Source organism: Indicator indicator, chromosome 12 (assembly GCF_027791375.1).
Source record: "Indicator indicator isolate 239-I01 chromosome 12, UM_Iind_1.1, whole genome shotgun sequence".
NCBI lineage: Eukaryota > Metazoa > Chordata > Aves > Piciformes > Indicatoridae > Indicator > Indicator indicator.
In genome coordinates, this window is record NC_072021.1 from 804848 (window position 1) to 824795 (window position 19948).

The window sequence follows — 19948 nt, forward strand, 5'->3', positions numbered from 1 at the left end:
TAATATGCAGAAGGAGTTGCAGCTCGAGCTGGGTGCATCTGAAGAGGGGTTCTGCATGTAGATGGTGATGGTGATGACACTTCTGCTCATCTAATCATGTCCACAGTGTCTAGGATCTTCTCCTGATTTGGTCCTGGAGCTGCCAGGCAACCTTTTTGTCTGCGTCTGGAGACATTTCTTTATCTTTTGCTACAAAACATCCTGTAGTTAAAGTTTTACTTATACTTCCTTATCTATTGGGTGTATTTCCATACATAAAAGGAAAGGTTACAGTAAAAATTATGTGGCTAAAAGCTTAATTTACTTTAGTCACTGGTGCTAAGCTCTGGTACAAATTAGTCTCTCACTACAGTCTTCATGGAACTGAGGGCAGGTTACAGAGTTGCTGTGCACTTTCCTTAGGTGCCTGACTCTGGCATTTCAGAACTGTGTTTGCACTGTGCTGCTTTCCCTCAGCTTGCTCCCTTCTAAAGATAAGGAGAATGGCTGGTATTGAAGCAGCAGCTGACTGTGTGCTTGTGCTGATGAAAACCCCACTGAGCCAACCTTCAGATAATGGTTGTTGTGGTTTTGTTTTTTCTTTTGGTTGGTTGTTTTTTTTAAACACTGAATAGTACTTCAAAATAAGCAAAACTCCAGTATGTTGCCTAAGGTGTAATGAGCCCAGTTCCATACCAGGGCTCAGCCAGCCTTGTTCTACTGGTTTGAAAGCTTATGCTACACATTTTCACTGCTATTGATAACTAATAGTTAGATGCAAGTTAGTTCTGATTTGTCTGCACCTCTTCTCTGTCATCTCCTGATCACAGTGGAGACCTTAATATAGGACTAATGTTACCAGCCTTGGTTATCAAAATCATATTAGGAGCTGAAGCTTCCTACTGGACAGCTACAGAACTCTCTGGCAGTACTTTCTGCTCTAGCCAAACCTTCACATAAAGGTTTCAGCTAAGTTTAGATTTGCCAGCAGAAGCAGAGCTGATGATAGCCCTGCATTTCCACCATGAGACTGGGAAGTGCTGTGATGCCTTCTCAACCTCCCTGCTCCCATCCAGACCAGGGCTGCATCTGGCTTCAGTTACACAGAGATCAGCCTGCGGCAGCCGCTAACCCTGCACACTCTTTCCGCATGTCACTTCCATGCACAGGACAAATGCTGATCTTCTGCATTATGAACTTTCTACTGCCCTCAGGATTCTCTATTTTTTGCATATGAGTGAATTAACTTGTTAAAGGCAGTTTCAGAAATACAGAGCAAGTTAGATTTTCTTTTAATAAGATTATATGGGAATTGAATATTGTGGTTTGGTTCCCCCCCCCCGTAAATTTTGCTGTTTTGCTTTTATCTTGAGACTAAACTGAGCCACCAGTTTTGCTTATTTTGCTACAGAGGACTCAGCTCAAGGGTTATATACTCCCCTTACCAATGGCATATTTCAGAGTGTTTGGGTTTGCAGATCATAGGCAATCAGCTTTCACTGTGCCAACTGATCATAGTGAAGCATTAATGTTTTCAAAGTGCTGAAATTTCTAATTTATCCTCATGATGTGTTACTTCACCCTGAAATTTGGCAGAATGTCTGGAGACAACAAAGGTGATGATTGAACAAGAAAACTGACTAAGGAAAATTGAAAAAAAAAAAATCCCTTTTAGTGAAAAATGTTTCCTGTATGTTACTGAAGGATAGCAAGTGGAGATTATTTTTTTCTTGGAGCAAAGGTATTTTACTATAAAACTACTTCTGTCTTACCCTGTCATTGGAAAAAAAAATACCATTTTTCTAGTTTAAAGCTTTTGTTTTCAAGAGAAAAAACACATCTTCAGAGCTTTTAAAACTAGATTCTCACAAAAAAAAAATGCCTCTTAATGATAAATTGGCAAATACTGTTTTGGAACCTAAAACATCTGAGGGAAATTGTGATAGGGAAAAGTAGTTTGATTTTATTTTAGGAATTTTCATCTGTTGATCTCTTTTTCCCTTTGCTTCTTGCTACAAAACATTGTTTCTTCTTCTAAAACACCACTCCTTTTTAATTAATGTTCTTGGTTTTCATTTCTCTGAATAGTTGTGATGAAGATTTTCATTTGTGTTGTTTGTAGGGAGTATAGATGAAGAGTTTGAATACAAAAATCAGAAGCCAGAATGTTTATAGATGTCAGAACAGTTTAGTTTCTTCACATTCCCTCTTCCTTTCACCCTTTTCCTTCCAGATTTCCTAGATCTAGCAGGCAGGTCTCATACTATGTGCTACTACTCTTACTTAAGAAGATATAAAACTCAGAGACCCTGAAGAGGCCCTTTGCAAAGCCCCACTTTACTATTGCATTATGACTTAGAACTGAGGTTTAGAGTTTAAATCAGGTTTATGTGGTACACTGGAATCTAATATCCCCATCTCAGATCCATGAATAAAGTGCAGACTGTTCAATATTTGTAACACCCAGAAACTTCCATTTATGACCAGTGGGATTTTGAAATTGTAATCCTGGGCTGGTTTTGTGTTAAAATTATGGAAAGTTTAAGACAAACCTCAGTCAAAATGAACACTTTTTAGCATTCAGCGGATAGTTAAATACTCTGGATTTATATCATGTGAAAGTGGAAGAGAATCAAGCCTGTGTATGTATAATAGACAACTAGATTTTGTTTGAACACTTTTATTTCTTATGGGTTTTTTTGTTTGTTTGTCTTTTTTGTTTGTTTTGTTTTAATTCTGGGTTGTTGTCTTCCTCTCATTTTTCTATTTCTCTCTCTTCTACTTCAGCTTTGGCACTTTACTTCCTTATTATTTCAAACAGTAAATTGTGATGTTACAGTGCCAGTTGGTTCATACTAACTGCTGCCCAAATCATATAACAAGAACCATCCCTAACTCAGACTAATCACTTGGTCCAATCATTTGGTAATTGTATTTGGTCCAACAAGAGTGAATCCCGAAGCTGGGAATATCTGTGCCATCAGCATGTAATAGTGATGCCACTGGATGGCTTATTTAACATTCCCTTAATCATAGCAGACTAATGAGATGCTCAAAGGGTAAACTGAGAGTCTGCTAGCCTGTGGTTGTTCCTTCCTTATGGATCACACCATAAATGCAGAACCAGGACCTCTCCACCCAAAACAAACAGGTTGTCTCTGCATTCCTTTTTTTCTTTTTTTCAATGAAGGATTAGGTTTCTCTTGAATATTTTTGAAATAGTAAAATTTTACTCTGTAGAAACATTGGGTTCCATTTACACTTTCTTTTTTTATTCTATTTTTTTTTCTGCAAAGCTGTTTTCACTTGAAGTGTGTGGAAGGTACAATGCTTATTAAGATTCTGCTAATTCATTTATCTTCTGCTCTCCTCCTCTTACAACCTTTGAAAAAGTGTAATTCAGAAACTAAAATTATGTGCACTGTAAATTTAAGTAAATCAGATTTCATCTCTTTCTGTTAAAACTTTCATGAGCATAACTTCAAACTTGGAATTGAGGACTGCTTGTGTATTTGTTTATTTATTGTTTTTCTTTTTCTCTCTCTTTTTCAACCTAACAGGTGCAATGGATGTGGAAGAGAGGAATCGGCAAATGAAAATGAGCAAGTACAAACAGGTAGCAGGATCAGATTCCAGGCTGGAGCAAGATTTTCATTCTAAGGCAAGGGAGTTTTGTTTTGAAAAGCCACAAAATATCCAATATCCATTTAGATACTAATAGATGAAGTGGGAGGTGGTTTCTTCAGTGAAAGTATCTGCAATAACATTGGAAGCGTGCAGTATAACCCTTTAAGATAGAGTGATCTGGATTGTTTAAGAAGGAAAAGTTGAAGCAAAGAAAAGTGGGAGTGTAATTATCCATTGGAAAGAACAGCAGGGCCATGACTGAAAAACTCAGAGAAAGGAAAAGAGAGGTTTATAGAGTAATAGAAGGAATGAGAGCTGTTGAAACCTGTTCACAGCTTCCATCCATCTGAACACAGGGTTATCCTGATCCATTGAAAACTGCAGGATGCAGTGGTACTTCATTTAATAGTGGGTCTTGGAAAGGTGTTTCATACATCAAGAAAAGCTTCTAAAGCCATCTGTGGTAACTTGCCAGAACATCTGAATTGTTACATATTAGTACAGCCTCAAACATACTACCCAAAATTTCCTGCTATCTGGAACGGGGTCATGTCATGCACAGTGTGTTAATTAAAACAATCAAGATGCTTTTAATTTAAAATTCTATTATGCAAAACTAATTCAGTGTCCTCTAAAAGGCATCATTAATTGAGGTCAGATTGTAAGTAGAAAGCACAAGACTTCTGACCTATAAAAGCTGACTGAGGAAGAGAAGTGTGTTTTAGATTTTTATTTCCAGGATGTAGTTCCTTGCTCCAAGGAATGACAAATGTACTGTAAACAACCATTTAATGCTGGAAGGCAGAGAAATAATAAAATTAAGTTTCAGGGAGAAGTTCTTCTCCATGAGGGTGGTGAGACACTGGAACAGGTTGCCCAGGGAGATGGTAGAAGCCTCATCCCTGGTGGCTTTTAAGACCAGGCTGGATATGGCTCTGAGCAGCCTGATCCAGTATGAAGTGTCCCTGCCCATGGCAGGGGGGTTGGAACTGGCTGATCCTTGAGGTCCCTTCCAACCCTGACAATTCTATGATTATTCATTTTGCAGATAATATAGACTAATATACCTGGTGTAACTGCTTTCTTAGAATGTGCATTTTGGTGTGGTAAAATGCAGGAATAACTTAGTGAAGCCCACGACAAAATGAAAATACAGCTGACAAAACCAACAGCTTAAAACCCTTTAAAACTCTGAGGATGTGCTGCACAATGTTTGGGTATGTTGCAAATGGAGTTTTTATTACAGAAGGCACAGAGATTTGTATTAACATGCAGGAGGGAGTTGCTGTACTGTCATGTTTAGATGCTTTTATGTTGGCTCACGTGGTAAAATTCTTTTTATGTGTGCCTATGTTGTTGACTTTGGGAGGTGTTACCCTTCAGAGAAGAGCACAATAGTGTGAGCAGACCTTCTCGTAGGTGTTATGATTGTATGTACCACAGAACTGTGACTTTGTGTTATGTGTATAATCCAGATTTATCCTGCCATTTTTCCTGCTTTTTCAATGCTTGACTGAAATTTGAGTCAGAAGTAGGACTGGAGTGAAAAAGAATAAATGGGCTCTCCTGTGAAGGAGCTGCACAGAATAGAATTACCTACAGAAACACTTCCAACCCTTGTTTTTTTATTTAACCTACCCCATATAATTGGACCTTACTCTATATCGTTTATCTTTTTTTTTTTTTTTTAAATTGGAATTATACCTTCAGTATTGCTGGAATGTATTATGAATGGAATTATTTTATTAGTATGGTCATTGGTTTTTTTGCATACCTCAAACAAGTAGTCTTCAGAAATAAACAATTTATTCTTTGGCCAAAGTATACTTTCAGTATTTGGAAAGGAATTATTTCTCCTATCAATGAGCTTTTGGAACTGAACACTGAATATTCACTTGCATCTATTAATTCAAAATGCATTCATAAAATTGTAAACTTTTTTTAAGCCATATGAGAACCATAACTCCCATAAACCATATGGGAGTTCCATCTTAACATTTTTACTACCACTGCTTCAATTCCCTTTAATTAAGTGCTTCTATTATCTAGAGACAGAAAAATGAATAAGTACCATTTATCCACCTGGTTCCTACAAAACTTCTTCTTGAATCCGGAGCTGAAATTCATGTGTCAAATGCTGACTGAAATCTCCTGTGCAGTGTATTATGCAGTGACTTTGCTTTCTGAAACCTGTCAGGTGGCACAAGGCAGGCAGCCAAGTGTGTGCCATGCCTGAGAAAAATGTCATTAAGTAGGTATTAAGCAACATTCAAGGAAGCCAGCAGGTGGAATTTTCTTTACCTTTCTGTTCTGTTTCTTTCTTTAAATGGAAGTCAGCAGCAATGGTATGTCCCTTATGATTACTTTGAGTTAAAAGACAAATAAACAAAAAAACCCAACAAAAAACCCCACCCCCCCACTTTTTTTCTTTTCTGAGAAAGAAAAGTTTAAAAAAAAAAAGTTTTAAAATATTAAAACAGGCAGCTTGTATTATACCTCCTATTTTTTTTGTCTACTTTTGGAAGTCAGAAGCTTCAGAGGAAGATGCTTACTCTTCACAGAAGCTGCTAAAATATGAAATTGATTTTTTTAATATATTTTTCCTTCATGACTGATAGAGATACAGATTGTGATTTTATTATTCATATACATACCTCTTTTTTTTAATAAATTCAGGATCTGAAATTCAGTTATAAAATCTAAAAATGTAGTTAAATTAAATTCTTGATTTGAGCTCTATACACATGGAATATAGAAACCTTCTCTTCTTTCAGTACTATTTTTATCAGACTATCTTGCTGGTGGGTGAAGAGTAATTTAGTGGCTTTGAATACAAATGTGGGGGTTGTGTTTTCTTTAGTCAATGATATGCAAACTCTCAGAAAAGGTATCTGGTGCTGCCATTTTTCTTTTTCCTTTAATACAAGTTTTCTTTGATGTTGGTTTTGATGCTTTTGTAATTTATTTTTCTAATCATCAGTATCTGTGTCTCTATTAGAGATTTAGGGTGTCCTTAAATGCAACACTGTGGTAAAAATGAATTCTGCATTTGCATCTCATGATTATGGCTGAAATTTAAACATCTGAAATTAGACTGATCCTGGCTGTCTTTATCTGTCAGCAGGTACTCTCTCTGCTCAGCCATTTTCCTACTTTTTATGTAAGCTTCTCTTGCTAATCATATATCTAGAAAGAAGAGGTCAAATATATTTTAAAGTGTTGTTAAAATACCTTATAATTTTACAATAGATCCCAGAGAGATAAAATTACTCCTGAAAGTAAAAGAAATGAAATCATCAGCCTGTTTTGGCTCTGAATATTCAGTAGTTATTGGAGCTTGTTGGGGGAAAAAGGGATTTTTCAATAGCATAAAATTGTTTTTCCATTAAAACAAACAAAATCCAAACCAAACCCCAAAAAAATAAGTGTAACACAGAGCCTTGAGTGTTGCTTTTACAGAATGAGTTAAACACTCTTTTGCAAAAAGTCAATATTCTCCAGAGAAAAATCTGTGTTTTGTCAAACACAAATATATCAAACACTTATCAAATTGTATACCAAAAGATTTCTATCAAAACCAGATTCAATCAATTAATTAATTGTAATTCTCCCCTCAATAATCACATTTTAAACTCACCTGAGTGATGTTTATGCCAGCTTTCAGCCAGAGGAATCACTGCAGTTCATCTTAAACCTTTGTATTCTTTCTGGAATTGAAGATATTTTCCTCCCTGCCCTGCTTTGTGTTCCCACATGAACTGCTAAACTGTTGAGCCTCCTTTGGTTCAGAGTGGCTGTCGGTCCATGGTCGGCTCAATTGTTTCTATTTGCAGTTCTGAATTTAAGCTGTAGAGTTCCAAGATGCTGTTGAACTAAGTACCAATTAATCTACAAAAAGTGGTGTGACTGTGCTTGAATTAATTCTCTAAGGTGTACTGAAACATTGGAATGTGCTGCCCAGGGAGGTGGTGGAGTCACCATCCCTGGAGATGTTCAAGAGGGGATTGGATGTGGCACTTGTTGACATGGTTTAGTAGTCATGAGGTCTTGGGTGACAGGTTGGACTTTGATGATCCTTGAGGTCTTTTCCAACCTTATTGATTCTGTGATTCTGTGAAACTACTGGTATGTTGATAATAAGTGAGAAAATCTGTGGAAAAAGAGAAAAAAGAGTTAACTGGGAAACAGATACTAAATATCTGGCTGCCAAAGTGTGACATTCAGAAATAGGGATGAAGTTAATGGAAGTGCTGCAACAGTCAGGGAGGTCCAAGAAATAAGAATAATAATCTGTGACAACAAGGATCATACCAGACTGCAGTTTGTGCCTCTTAATTCTGTGCCAGGCTAAATAAGAACAAAAAGGACATTATTCACATATGAGAGGGAACAAGGGTAGAGCAGGAGTTCCAGCTAGATGGAAATACGTTTGCCAGATCAATATGCTAGACTATTGACCTGGAAAAATCAAGGAAGACATGGCAGATGAGTAGAAGGGATAGACCTGAAATCCCAGGGCAATGCTTGTATGGAGCTTGCTCAGTTGTGTAGGATACATAATGAAGGAGGAGGATCTTTGTCTCTGCTGCACAGGAGGTGGTTCAGAGGCCACCAGGCACTATCAGGCTCAGAGGCAGGAGAGCTGGCTGACCACCCTCACCTCATGTATCTCCTGCCCTGGTTGTCCCATACTGCAGCAGCTTCAGAGGGTGGTCCTGGGCCAGCAGCAGCGAGCTGCTCTCATGGTTTGGCTGGGCACATGTTAGGCAGCATCTACTGTTGGCACCTGTGACTCTGGTTGATGACGTGGTTTTGCCAGTGTGGATGCTTTCTTTGGGAGTGCTTCTCTTTACTCCATGGGTTGGATTTCTTTGATAGCAGGCTCTGAGTTGTCAGTGGAAATACTGACAGTTCATCTACCTTTTTCCAAACAACAGGTTGGTGGTTGGAGGAAGTTTTGTCATCTGTCACACAAGCTAAAAAAACTACATCTCTATCAGGTTTCCCAAAGGCATTGCTTTTTAAAATGATTATTATTTGAATAGCTTAACTACATAATCTCTTCAGTTAAATTTAGTGATCATAACTGTGACTTCATGCTTCTGTATTGCAAATTGAATATATGAAGGATCTGGATGGATATGCCACAGGTCACCATTATTCTGCAGAAGCTGGGTCTGTGTGCTGGAGCTAATCAAGGTAGGGTCAGGACCTTGGAGTCTCAGTGTAGGGAGGTCTTTCATTTCTACATCCTTAATGCCTTTAGCAACCTGTCTAGTGAGAACATTACTAAGACAGGAAATTACTGTGGTAGCCCTTCTTACCTATGGTGTTTCTGACTGTCTTTTGTTGGAGGTAAATCTCTGCTTACAAAAATTAATATTGATTTACTATCAGGCAATAGAATATTTTCTCTAGTAGTACATCAGAAGGAAGAGTATCCTCCTCCTGCAGATGGAGGATGTTTTACTAGGGATTTCACTGGAATCAGTGAATAATAGCAGGAAATAACAAGAAAGAAAAACTAATTGTGAAAATTTAATCCTTACTTCTGAACAGAGTAGTGATGTACCCAAAACCTGTTCATTTTTGTAATAGAAAAAGTAGAACAGTTAAACTGTTACAGCAAACTTATTCTACCAGTAGCATTCCGAGATATTATAAAATTAAGTTTTAGACAAAGTTATCAAATAAAGTTTGTCTGCATAAACAAAACCTATTTTATTATTTTATTTTATTTTATTTTATTTTATTTTATTTTATTTTATTTTATTTTATTTTATTTTATTATTTTATTTTATTTTATTTTATTTTATTTTTTTCCACTAAAAGAGCATCCTGTCCCCAAATCTTTACCTTGCATATGTACAGACTTTTCATCTAATAACCTTAAGCTCAAGTTTGGAAATTGCTTTCTTCCATTTTATGTGGAGGAAAACACAGAATTGTGTCATGAAGTTCAACATGTGCTAGCATGGTGAAATGTATCTGATACATCACATCATTTTTTTCCCTTCAAACTATGTAAAATCTTTTTGCAAAATCTGATTGACAGTCTTCCACAGTTCAATCTCAAGCAACTATCTAAATAATAATATCTGCACCTTAGTTTGAATATGGTTTTCTAAAACCGAAATTCAAAGTAGGTGACATAGTTGTTGGGGGTTTTTTTTGTATCTGACATGGTAATGTCAATTCACTCCTGCTAAACAGGCTGTTGCTCAGGTTCAACTACTGTAAAGAAGTAACTTGGGTGGTTTCTAGGAGGCAGTTAGAAATCTTTCCTTTCCCACTTTGAAACTAGTCTTGGGTCAGATAAATTTAGGAAATGCTATCCTAATGCTATGCTAAGGAAAGTAATAGGCATTAAAGATCCCTGAAAACATCCACAGAAGCTTTGGACCTCAGAATAGTTCCCATATACATAACTGTCTTGTGAGATGATCTAAATTTCTCATGAAGGTTCAAATGAATTATTTTTTTGCTTCACTTCCAGAAATTTGACATTTTATTATCAAGCTGATATAGTGGTCTATGTGCTGAAGTCATTAATTAATGTTAATAGGTGGTGCATGTTTCTGTAGAAGTGAATTGAAATTGATTTGATGAGCAAGGAAAGAGGCAAATTATTATTACTATTTACAATGTGATATGAGAGACACCACTAATACATGTTTTCTAATTAATCTCTCTTCAAGAGCTGTAGCATAATGGATAAAGAGGAAAAGAGTTTATTTTTTCTGTTTCCTAGGAGCGGTTTGCATGCTCAGGATCTCCCTGCAGCGTTTTTCCCCCCACTTGCAAACAACAAGGGCAAAGCTGCTCAGGAAATTCATTTTAGGGGAACCCAGCAATTTCTAAGCAGTTTAACTCACCTATGGAGGGATAAGGAGATGGTGGTGTCTACATCTTGCAGATTTGTTTTTCCTTTAGCTAGATATGAATCTGTAGACCAATTATCAGCTGAGCTCATCTATTTCTAATTGTGTACAGGGATTTTCCAAGACGTATCATAACAATCAGTGAAAGCAAGAGATTAAAAAAGAAAGGTTACAGGACCTTCCCTCACATTGTGCTTGGTTTTGGAGGCTAACCAGATAGCTGTGTATGGAAGGACTTTATAAATTGGAATCATAGAAAGCTATATTTATATCTTGTTCTTGAGCAATTGTGTTACTCATGGTCCTTAGGCACTTCTGCTTGCAGGAATAAGCACTCACCAGATGGCCCATGTGTCAATCCAGCTGTTCTCTTCAGCATGAATTCCTTTGAAGGTGCTGTGTCCCAGGACAAATTTGCTGAAAGTCACATTTAAATGTTACTTAGAGACTGTAGGATTAAGGGGGAACTGTCAGGTATGCTCTAATATTTAATAGTTTTTTTGGGGGTTAAACGAAGTGCAACGAAACAGAAATTCTGTGATAAGAAGAGCTGGTTGCCTTTCCATCTTGTTTTATTTGCTTTTCTTTTTATGAGAGAACCAAGGATTAAAAGCCATTATAAACCTTATCTTTTCACTCCAGTACGTAATAGAACTTGGATTGCCTTTCAAGATTATTTTTTTGAGGTGATGGTTTAAGTAGTTTCTGAGTTGCTTTACTTGTCTTTTACTTCACCTTAAACAATAGGATTTTAGGCAGCATTTTCCTTAGGAGAGATGGGATTTTAAAGAGTGTCTTTGTGATTTGGAACAGTCTTTGGAATACTCTGGTGACTTGATAAACCCCAGCAGAAGGTTTACAGTGCTCTCTTGTTTCAGAATTTGTAAAATTTGTTTCTGACTTAAAGTAAGATTAAATAAGCATACTTATTTCCCTGGACTAGATGAAGCTATCTTTGTGAATTAATTCTGCATCAATAATTCTGCAGATGAAATTAGAGGTTGTCTTGATCTTCCAAAAGTCATGTGTGAAAAACAGCATCAGAACAAGAGGCTACTTGGTGTTTTAAAACTGACTGCAGGGACATTTTTTTTTCTGTAGGATGACAAACTTATTCACAAGCTAATTCTTAAGATCACTTAAAGGCCCAAATACTCCCTAAGGGCTGCTTTACTGCTTTTTGCTTCACCAAATATTTTCAAGTCTTGTAAATTTTCCTTGATGTAATCCCAGAATATTTTCTAGTGCTCTCCTAAATTTATTTTGTATTGTATGCTTCAGGAGTTTGTGAAGATATTTCTCTGTGTGCCAATATATTGCAAAGCAGACTTTTTTTTGTCTTTTTATTTGACTTGCCTTCAGACTACCTTCCTCTAGATTTCCAGTTGACCTTAGAGAGTGATCCATTGGTGGCTTTTGCATTACTGCTGCCCTTTGGTTTCTTCTTCTTCAGCTCCTGGATCAAGTTGACCTATGATTACAGGGTAATTTAGGTTGGAGGGGACCTCAGGAGCTGTGTAGTCCAACCTAGCATAAAGCAGGTCAGCTCTGAGAGCAGGGTTTTTCCTGTTCAAGTCTTGAAAATATTCAGTGATGAAAAATGCACAACTTTTTTTGGGTGACTTCATTCACTGCTTCACTGCCAGTAGCAGCAACACCACATGTAGCTCTCTTATGCTAGTACAGGACAAGAACTCCAAGAAAGGCACAGTAGGGCCAAGATCAGGCAATCAAGGGATGCCTAATGCAAAGCAAGAACTGGATGAAGGGAGAAAAGGATTGGAACAGTGACAATAGGACTGGTCAGAAGGAAAATATAGGAAAATAAGATCCAAAAATTAAGAGAAAGGAGGAATATGGGATAGGATCCAGGATTACAAAGCAGAAGTCAAGGATCAGCAGTCACGAGGTATGAGTTAGAACTGGTTGCCCAAGGCAGTTGCTGTTATATACCTAATAACAGAGCAGTACAAGAATTGATGTCCCCAGTCAGTCCTTAAACCCCCCAAGGGACTGATAGATGCCATATGCAGCCTACAGCTAAAGCAGGGCTGGTCGAGGCTGTCTGACTACCTGTACCTCAGCTGCCTTGGTGGATCCTGGCACGAGTGAGGGATTATTGTGCTGGCCAACTGCAAATTCCATGCAAGGCAGAGATTCATCATAGCCATCATCTGGGGTTGGTCTGTATGAAAGCTCCAGACAAACATATATTCTCTATATGGATTCATTTGTATCTACACATTGCAAAAATGGCTTACAAGCTTCTGCTTTATGTAAGAGTAATGCTCTTGTAAATATTAGTGAGTATTTGATTTGACTTTTAATGGCAGGCTTCATTAGGCAGCTGTTAACGAAGGAAGAATCAAACAATCCAATAGCATTCAGTCAAATGATGTGTGGGAACTAAAATGTGCAATGCCTTCAAGAGGCTGTGAACTCACCATGAGAGCTGCAGTTGAAATTGCAGAATATTTCATACAATTGCTGTGCTCTGGCTGCTCAAGAGCTTTTGTCAGCAAGGCAAAGAACTACTGAAACAGTCCAGAATGCTTCTTTAATCTTCTTGTAGGAGCACAATGGACAATTGTCTGAGACGTCTTCCCAACATTTTAATCAATAAAAACATTGACCAGAGTTCCATGTTCCTATGTAAATGCTAGCAAATGAAAACTGATCAGAAGGCTATTAAAAAACAAAAAAATGAAAGATGGTTGGAAATCACTGACAATTTCAACTGCCTGGGCAACTGCATGACTGTGTAGTCCTAGGTGTAAGGCTAGTAACAATAGATTAAAGCAATGTGAAATGTTTTTTAAAAGCCCTTTGAATTAGAAGCTCTAAACCACTTTCTTTGGGGAAATAAGTATCAGAGCGTTTGCAGCTCTCTGTGTCCTGTCAGTCACATAGTGGTAGTTCACAAAAAAAAGGTCAAAACATTTGCAGAGGTTGTTGTATTAGGTAGCAGAGCAGGTGGTTTGTTTTTATCAGCTTTAATCTGGAATTCATCACTACAGGAATGTAATCTTAAAATATTAGCACAAAGACTTAACTGGCCCTTTGTTAAGAGTCTCCAGCTGATTCAGAGGAAAAAGGCTTTTTAGATTTAAAACTTGTTTGATAGAATCTGTAATAGTGAAATTTATGCCATGGTGCAACACAGCAAAATCACCTTACTATTAAGAATTCAGAAGCAACTTTTAATCAATCCATCTGCTTGCAGCAGAATTCCTTTGTTGGAACAGCTTGTAGAGACCAGGGACTTCTACTGCTTTATGGGTCATAAAGTCCAGAATGCTGCCTATATTATGAGTCTTGATTGGGATGGAAATGAAAATGTAACCTGATTCTAGTAAAAGAGATGTGTATTTCCATCATGGGGAAAGTCAGGAGATAATTGTCTGGCTGCCATGGCTGTAATTAAAAACAAACAAACGAACCAAGCCCCAAGTATTTAATTAGCCTGCATAGTAGGCAAGCACACTTCTACAACCTGGACTTCCTGGTTGTCCAAACCAGGGGAGCTATCAGTGCACATGAGTCTCCCCTACTGCCCTCAGGACAATATTTTCTTCTGAGGGAAGGCAGTTGCTGGATCTGGTGATTCAAGCCTGTGGCCATGCTGCAGCCACGGGAGCTGCAGTTCCTCAGCAGTGCACAAACTCCTGCAGCAGGATACTTAGGGACAGGAAATGGTAGCAGTGTTTCAGACATAATGAGTGGATGGCACTTGGTTAATAATGACCTTTTCAGTCAAACAGTTGATCTTATGATACCGCTGGTGACATTTAGAAAACAAAGAAAGTGAAATTTTGGCAAAGAGAACAATGAATATGGTAAATAGATGTGAGCGTAGTGGCCTGGGGCAACCTTAGTCAAAACCCGAACGAAAAGTAGTGCACAGCTGTGCAAAAATGGTTGTGTTTTACAGCCAGAGACTTTAAAAAAAAAATAAAAATCAATACTTGCACAATGAAAGTGCCATCTTACTTTTCAGGCAGTGGGCAAAGGAGCACTTCAGAAACTGTTTCATATAGAATTGCGATTTAAGGAACCACTGTAAAAATGAAATGTCAGAATGGCTTCTGTCCAAGGAGCATGGCTTCCTTTGGTCTTCTGTGCAGCAGTTACTGAAGCAACTAACATGAAATGCACTATTATAATCTATTTCCTAAACAAAATTAAGTCAGATATAAAGTCAAAAGCAGAAAAAAGACTGCTTAGGAGCAGAGTTAATGGATATGGATTAAGTATCTGAGCTTTGTCCAGCAAGAAAGACAATTTAGTAACGGTTTCTAGATGTTAGTTTGTTAAGCAGCTTAGCAGATTGCTTTTCAAAACAAATCTTGTGTATTAAGACATTCAGATTTAATAAAAGGATCAACTAACTTTTCCAGCTTAAATCTAAAGCATCCTGAAATACTAAGGATGAAATAATATTTCTGTGCTGTCTGACCCAATGGAAAACATTTGATGGGAAATACCTTTACATACAGCTGAGAAAAAAGAGACAAGAAAATGATTTGATGATCTTTTCTCACATTATATTTCTGAAATGATTTACCTTTAAGTTGTTTTCCTTGCTCTAGCAGCTCTCAAGCTTCACCATATATGACTAAATTGTTAGTAGTGCATTATCTTAAAAAAAAAAAGGTATTATAACGTTGGTTTTATTTATGAAAATGTCTGTTTTGTTATATAGAGCACAGTGCTATGAAAAGCTTATTTTAAGAACGCAGGTTCTCCAGGTGTGTAAATAAAACAGACAAAATCAAAAGCATAGGGCTTGGATGTTTGTGTGCTGCAGGATGGCTCTTTAGAATGATGCTGTGCAACGCTGATACTGTTTGCTGCTTCATGTTGCTTGCATGTATTTAATTTTCCCAGGGCTCACTTCCATGAATTGCAGGCTGAGATCTTTTATTTTATGAATCACCTCAAGTAATTATTTGTCCTCTAATTGGAATATAATTAACAATTCCATCGATGATTTCTGTCTGAACTACGGTCTATCTTATTTCTCTGAAGGACAGCCACATGAGGTGTGTAAAATGCTAGAGGTGTCTGCCCTGAGGTCAGTAGCCACTGTCAGTATGAGAGCTGTCCATGCAGGCATACACAGCTTGGCTCTACATTAGCTCTCTTGGAAGCCAGCAGCAGCATAGCCCTGGCAGCACAGGGTTTAGCTTGGCAAGTACATCTCTGCTGGAGCCTCAGCAGGTACTGAAGGCCTGAGGGCAGCTCTGTATTGCCTTTTCTATAGTGTATGGTGGTAATCCAGTACACCAGGCTGTAATTCCCAGTCTTGGTAGTTTTACACCCAGTCAACACAAACTGCACTCATAACTAATGCAGAATTATTTTAGGGAGGGTTAGGTAGGTGGGACTGAACAGACAGGGCTCAACATGTACATAACTCACTAGGAATTGCTCTTAAAAGGAGCTGCTGAATAAGAGCAATCCTTTTATCCTGGTATGATGTTCCGTTGTCTCTGATGATCAGGACAGCTGTTTAAGCATTGCTTTTATGTTCTCAAATGAATATATCAATATATACTGTCCGCTTCATCAAGTGAAAATATTAATAACATCAATAAAGAAAGTCAGTAAATGTTGCAACAGTTAGATGTTGTCATCACAGAGATGCTCTGTGGGTTTATTGCTGGCTGAGTTCACTCTCACTCTTAAAGGCTGGGAAGGATTTTAGTGGTTTGTCAATGAAAGAAAAAAGCAAACTGCAGATGAATACAGATCAGGAAGCCAGTGCTGCCCCATGTGCAACTGACTGCAGCAGATGCACAGTGAAGCCTGCACGAGCATTTTCTTCTTGACTTCATTTCATTTGCCTGCTTTAAAGCAGGCAACACAACTTACCTTTTCTAAGTGTAAAATTATGGTCAAGAGGCACTCAAATGTTATTCTAAAATGCTGTCTAGACACTGCACAGTCCTGCAGAGTATTTCCCAGTTTACATTCCTTGCAAGCAAACAGAAGGAAATGATCTGTGTACTTCATGAAAGACAGTGATTCTAAAACTGTAAAAACAGGGCAAATGCAATAGCCAATCCTGGACAACCTTCTCCACTGCAGGACTACACAGATCTGCCACTTTACATCATGAATTCTTTTCTCTGGGTGACTGAGTGCAGTGCTGCTCCCCCTGAGTTCACCATGCCACTGATGTATTAGGCAGGTCATTTTCTCCCATTGTTTTCTTTCAGTCCTGTCTGTGCTACTCTTTTTACCATGTCAGTCAGAGAGTTCCCTGGTGATGACTGACAATTCATCTTGCAGTACTATTTTTGTCTGTAAAGATTATCAATAGCAAGCCACTGGATTTCTGTATGCACAGAAATGTCTGTATATGGAGAGGAGAGGGGGGAAAAAAACAAATCTTCCTGTATTTATGATATCTGCAGATAGTACAATGTAGAGTGGCACAAACAGCGTTAATTTAGAACTAACAAGAACAAATAGCCGTAGTATGTTGTTGAGATCTAACCTGAATACCTTTGCACTACACTGCTTTATGCTGTGTGTGCTCACTGCTGATCACCAGTCTCATGTCAGTTCTGTGTTTGCAATATGCTGTTAATAACCTCAAACACTATTGTAGGTGTTCAGGTTTTGAGGCATTGTACATTGTCAACTCCAATGATCTCTAGTCCTTTCCCATCCTTTCAGACTCCCAGCCTAGATGTTCAGCAAGATGCAGAGTTGGCACAGCTAGAGCATGGCCTTGTCTTTTGGTTTGATAATCTCATCTATTTGATTTAAAAAATAAAATTGCTGACATTTGTCAGTTGGAAGTCCTTGTAAATAGGCTAGGCCCCCAAAGACTCACAGATTTTACAGACAGCATGAAGCACATTCTGTCTCCTGTTCAATCTTTCATGAGCTCAGTAATCACAAGCAAGACACTGACTCTGCCTGCTTTGCTTTGTGCACTGGTGAAAGAGTTGGGCTGAGAAGATTCTGTGATGGTTTAGATGTCTTTGCTAAAGTTTGCGAAACCTTTGGAAGAGCTGGAAATTTTGTACAAGTAATTCTGTGGATGAAGCTATGGAGCTACCAACTTGGATGAGGTAGCAAACCGGAGTAAAGTTAATAGAAACCAAGGATAACTGATATTCTGTGTCTGTTAAAAGCTTCATTATAAAACCTCAGACAGTCTGGTGACAAAGCATGGCCAGCGGGACTGGGGATGTAGTTTTTCCCCTGTACTCGTCACTTGAGTGCTGTCTGCTGTTCTGGGTCCCTAACTGCAAGAAAGATATTGAGGTGTTGGAGTGGAGAGCAACGACACTGGGGAAGGGACTGAAGGGAAAGTCTGATGAGGGGAGGCTGAAGGAGCTGGGGGTGTTCAGTCTGGAGAAGAGGAGACTCAGGGGGGACCTTATCACACTCTACAGCTACCTCAAGGGAAGTTGCAGTAAGGAGGGGGTCAGGCTCTTCTCCCAGGCAACTTGTGACAAGGTGAGAGGGCATGGCCAGGGGAGGTTTAGGTTGGATGTTAGGAAGCACTTCCTCATGGAAAGGGGAACTTGACACTGGAATAGGCTGCCCAGGGAGGTGGTGGAGGTGTTTAAGGTAAGATTGGATGTGGCACTTAGTGCCATGGTCTGATGGATGTGGTGCTGTTATGTCATAGGCTGGACCTGATGATCTCAGATGTCTATTCCAGCCTCAGTATTCTGCAAAAGGCAGTTGAGATAGCATCAGGGAGCATCCCCATAGCTGATTTGTGTTCATATGTCCCTGACAACATCTGTATGTTTGTCCCTTTCCTCTTACAGTATCGGTCAGGACGGGATGCTCAGCGAGGCTCAGACAATGTTTCCAATAAGTCCTCAGACAGTGATGTCAGCGACGTCTCCGCCGTGTCGCGGACAAGCAGCGCTTCGCGGTTCAGCAGCACCAGCTACATGTCTGTCCAGTCAGAGAGACCAAGAGGAAACAAGAAAATAAGGTGAGCACCAGCAGCTGCAGTGCTAGCCGTAGATGTATACTTTAACTAACTGAATCTTTGTCAGTGTTTGTCTCTGAAATGAGAATTTTGCCTAGGTTGAGATTTGCAGGGCATTTGCAAAATACTGGTTTAGATGGCTTCTTCTTCTAATGCTTTCTGAAGTCTTCCATGGTATTTGTTTTGTAGCCAGGTTCTGTCATCTTGAGTTATCCTAACATACACTAAAATATCAAACATATGCTGTCAGTGAGCATCAGACTGTGTCAAAGCCTTTTGTAAAACACTTACTACGGCTGAAAGGACAATTTAACCTGGACGTTTGTGTCAGCTACCTCAGAGGCATCTTAATTGCTTTTAAACTACAATTGCTGAACTTCTGCAGAAGTCTTAATTAATACTTACACAGATCAATCCAATTGATGTCATACTTACACCAGTGCAATTCAACAGTAGGGTGCAACCATTGAACTACCCTTCAGTAAGGTGGACATAGCAAGCAAAGCTCCACCTCCTTTGTCTGTGCCCTCTGAACACTCAGAGGAGCTTAGACTGTAGAAGAAAGGAAAGATCATTGTTCTCGTAAGGTGTAACCCACCTGCATCTCTCAGCAAAGTTCAATGTCAGCCTAGATTAATTCTCAGAAAATTGTTCTCTTGAGAGGCATGGTGCATTTGAAAAGATTGTTTAAACATCTGCTCCAATGAGCATTGCTAGGATCACGTTGTTGCTGTCATATAGCCATGGAGACATCTCTAAATGTGATGTATTGCCATGCAACTTTTATTTGAAAAGAGACTGTCCTAAGAAATCATCCCAAGGTTCTCTAGTGTAGGCTGGAATCTTAAGCAGCATGGCTTAACTTATGACTGCTTCCATCTTTTAGTTTTTGTTTCATTCCTTTTGCATGTCCTTTCCTTTTGTGCTTTTCTCCATGACCTTAACTTTATTTTATTGTTTTTCTTTTTTCTTTTTGCATGCCTTTTTCAATTGTTACTAACCTCAAAAGGACGAGGGATGCAGAGGGAAAAAAAGAGGGAGGGCTGGAATGGGATGAACAAAATGGAGTATTTCCTGAAGAGGAAGAAAAAGAGGAGGAGGAGGAGGAAAAAGCCAAGGAGCAAGAAATTCATGAAAAAAGGGAAGGGCAAGAGGTGACAGAGAACTGTGATAAGGAGGAAAACAAAGGATCAGGGCATGATGAAAAAGCTCAAGACCAAGCTGAGGAAGGGAAGGAGGATGACAGGTAAAATATATCTCTGTTTCTATAGACCTGTTCTTCTTCCTCTTGTACCAGGGCCCTACTTGTCTTCCCTTTTGATTCTCTTTGCTTAGCTTATTGTCTGTGTTCCCTGCGGCTTTATTTGCTTTCAGTCATGATGCTTTCACATTTAAGCACATTTCACTCTCAGCTTCAGTGAACTTGTTCTGCATACCAAATGATGCAGCACACTAACCTGACTCATTATTATGCATGCAACTGCAGCATATTATT

General features: G+C 38.6%; 1 protein-coding gene across 37 annotated transcripts in view; it reads left to right on the forward strand.

Moving 5' to 3' along the window:
• Window positions 1-19948, forward strand: part of RIMS2 (regulating synaptic membrane exocytosis 2) — a 387973-nt gene that overhangs the window by 313480 nt on the left and 54545 nt on the right. For 16 of the 37 annotated variants that reach the window (XM_054385548.1, XM_054385553.1, XM_054385542.1 and 13 more), the window contains 2 exons: window positions 3540-3640; window positions 18284-18456. The exons of 20 other annotated variants lie outside the window; for them this stretch is intronic. In XM_054385548.1, the coding sequence (XP_054241523.1) occupies window positions 3540-3640; window positions 18284-18456 (274 nt within the window). Of the gene's footprint in view, window positions 1-3539; window positions 3641-18283; window positions 18457-19454; window positions 19700-19948 lie in introns of all 37 variants that reach the window. One more of the 37 variants, XM_054385541.1, reaches the window with a different exon arrangement.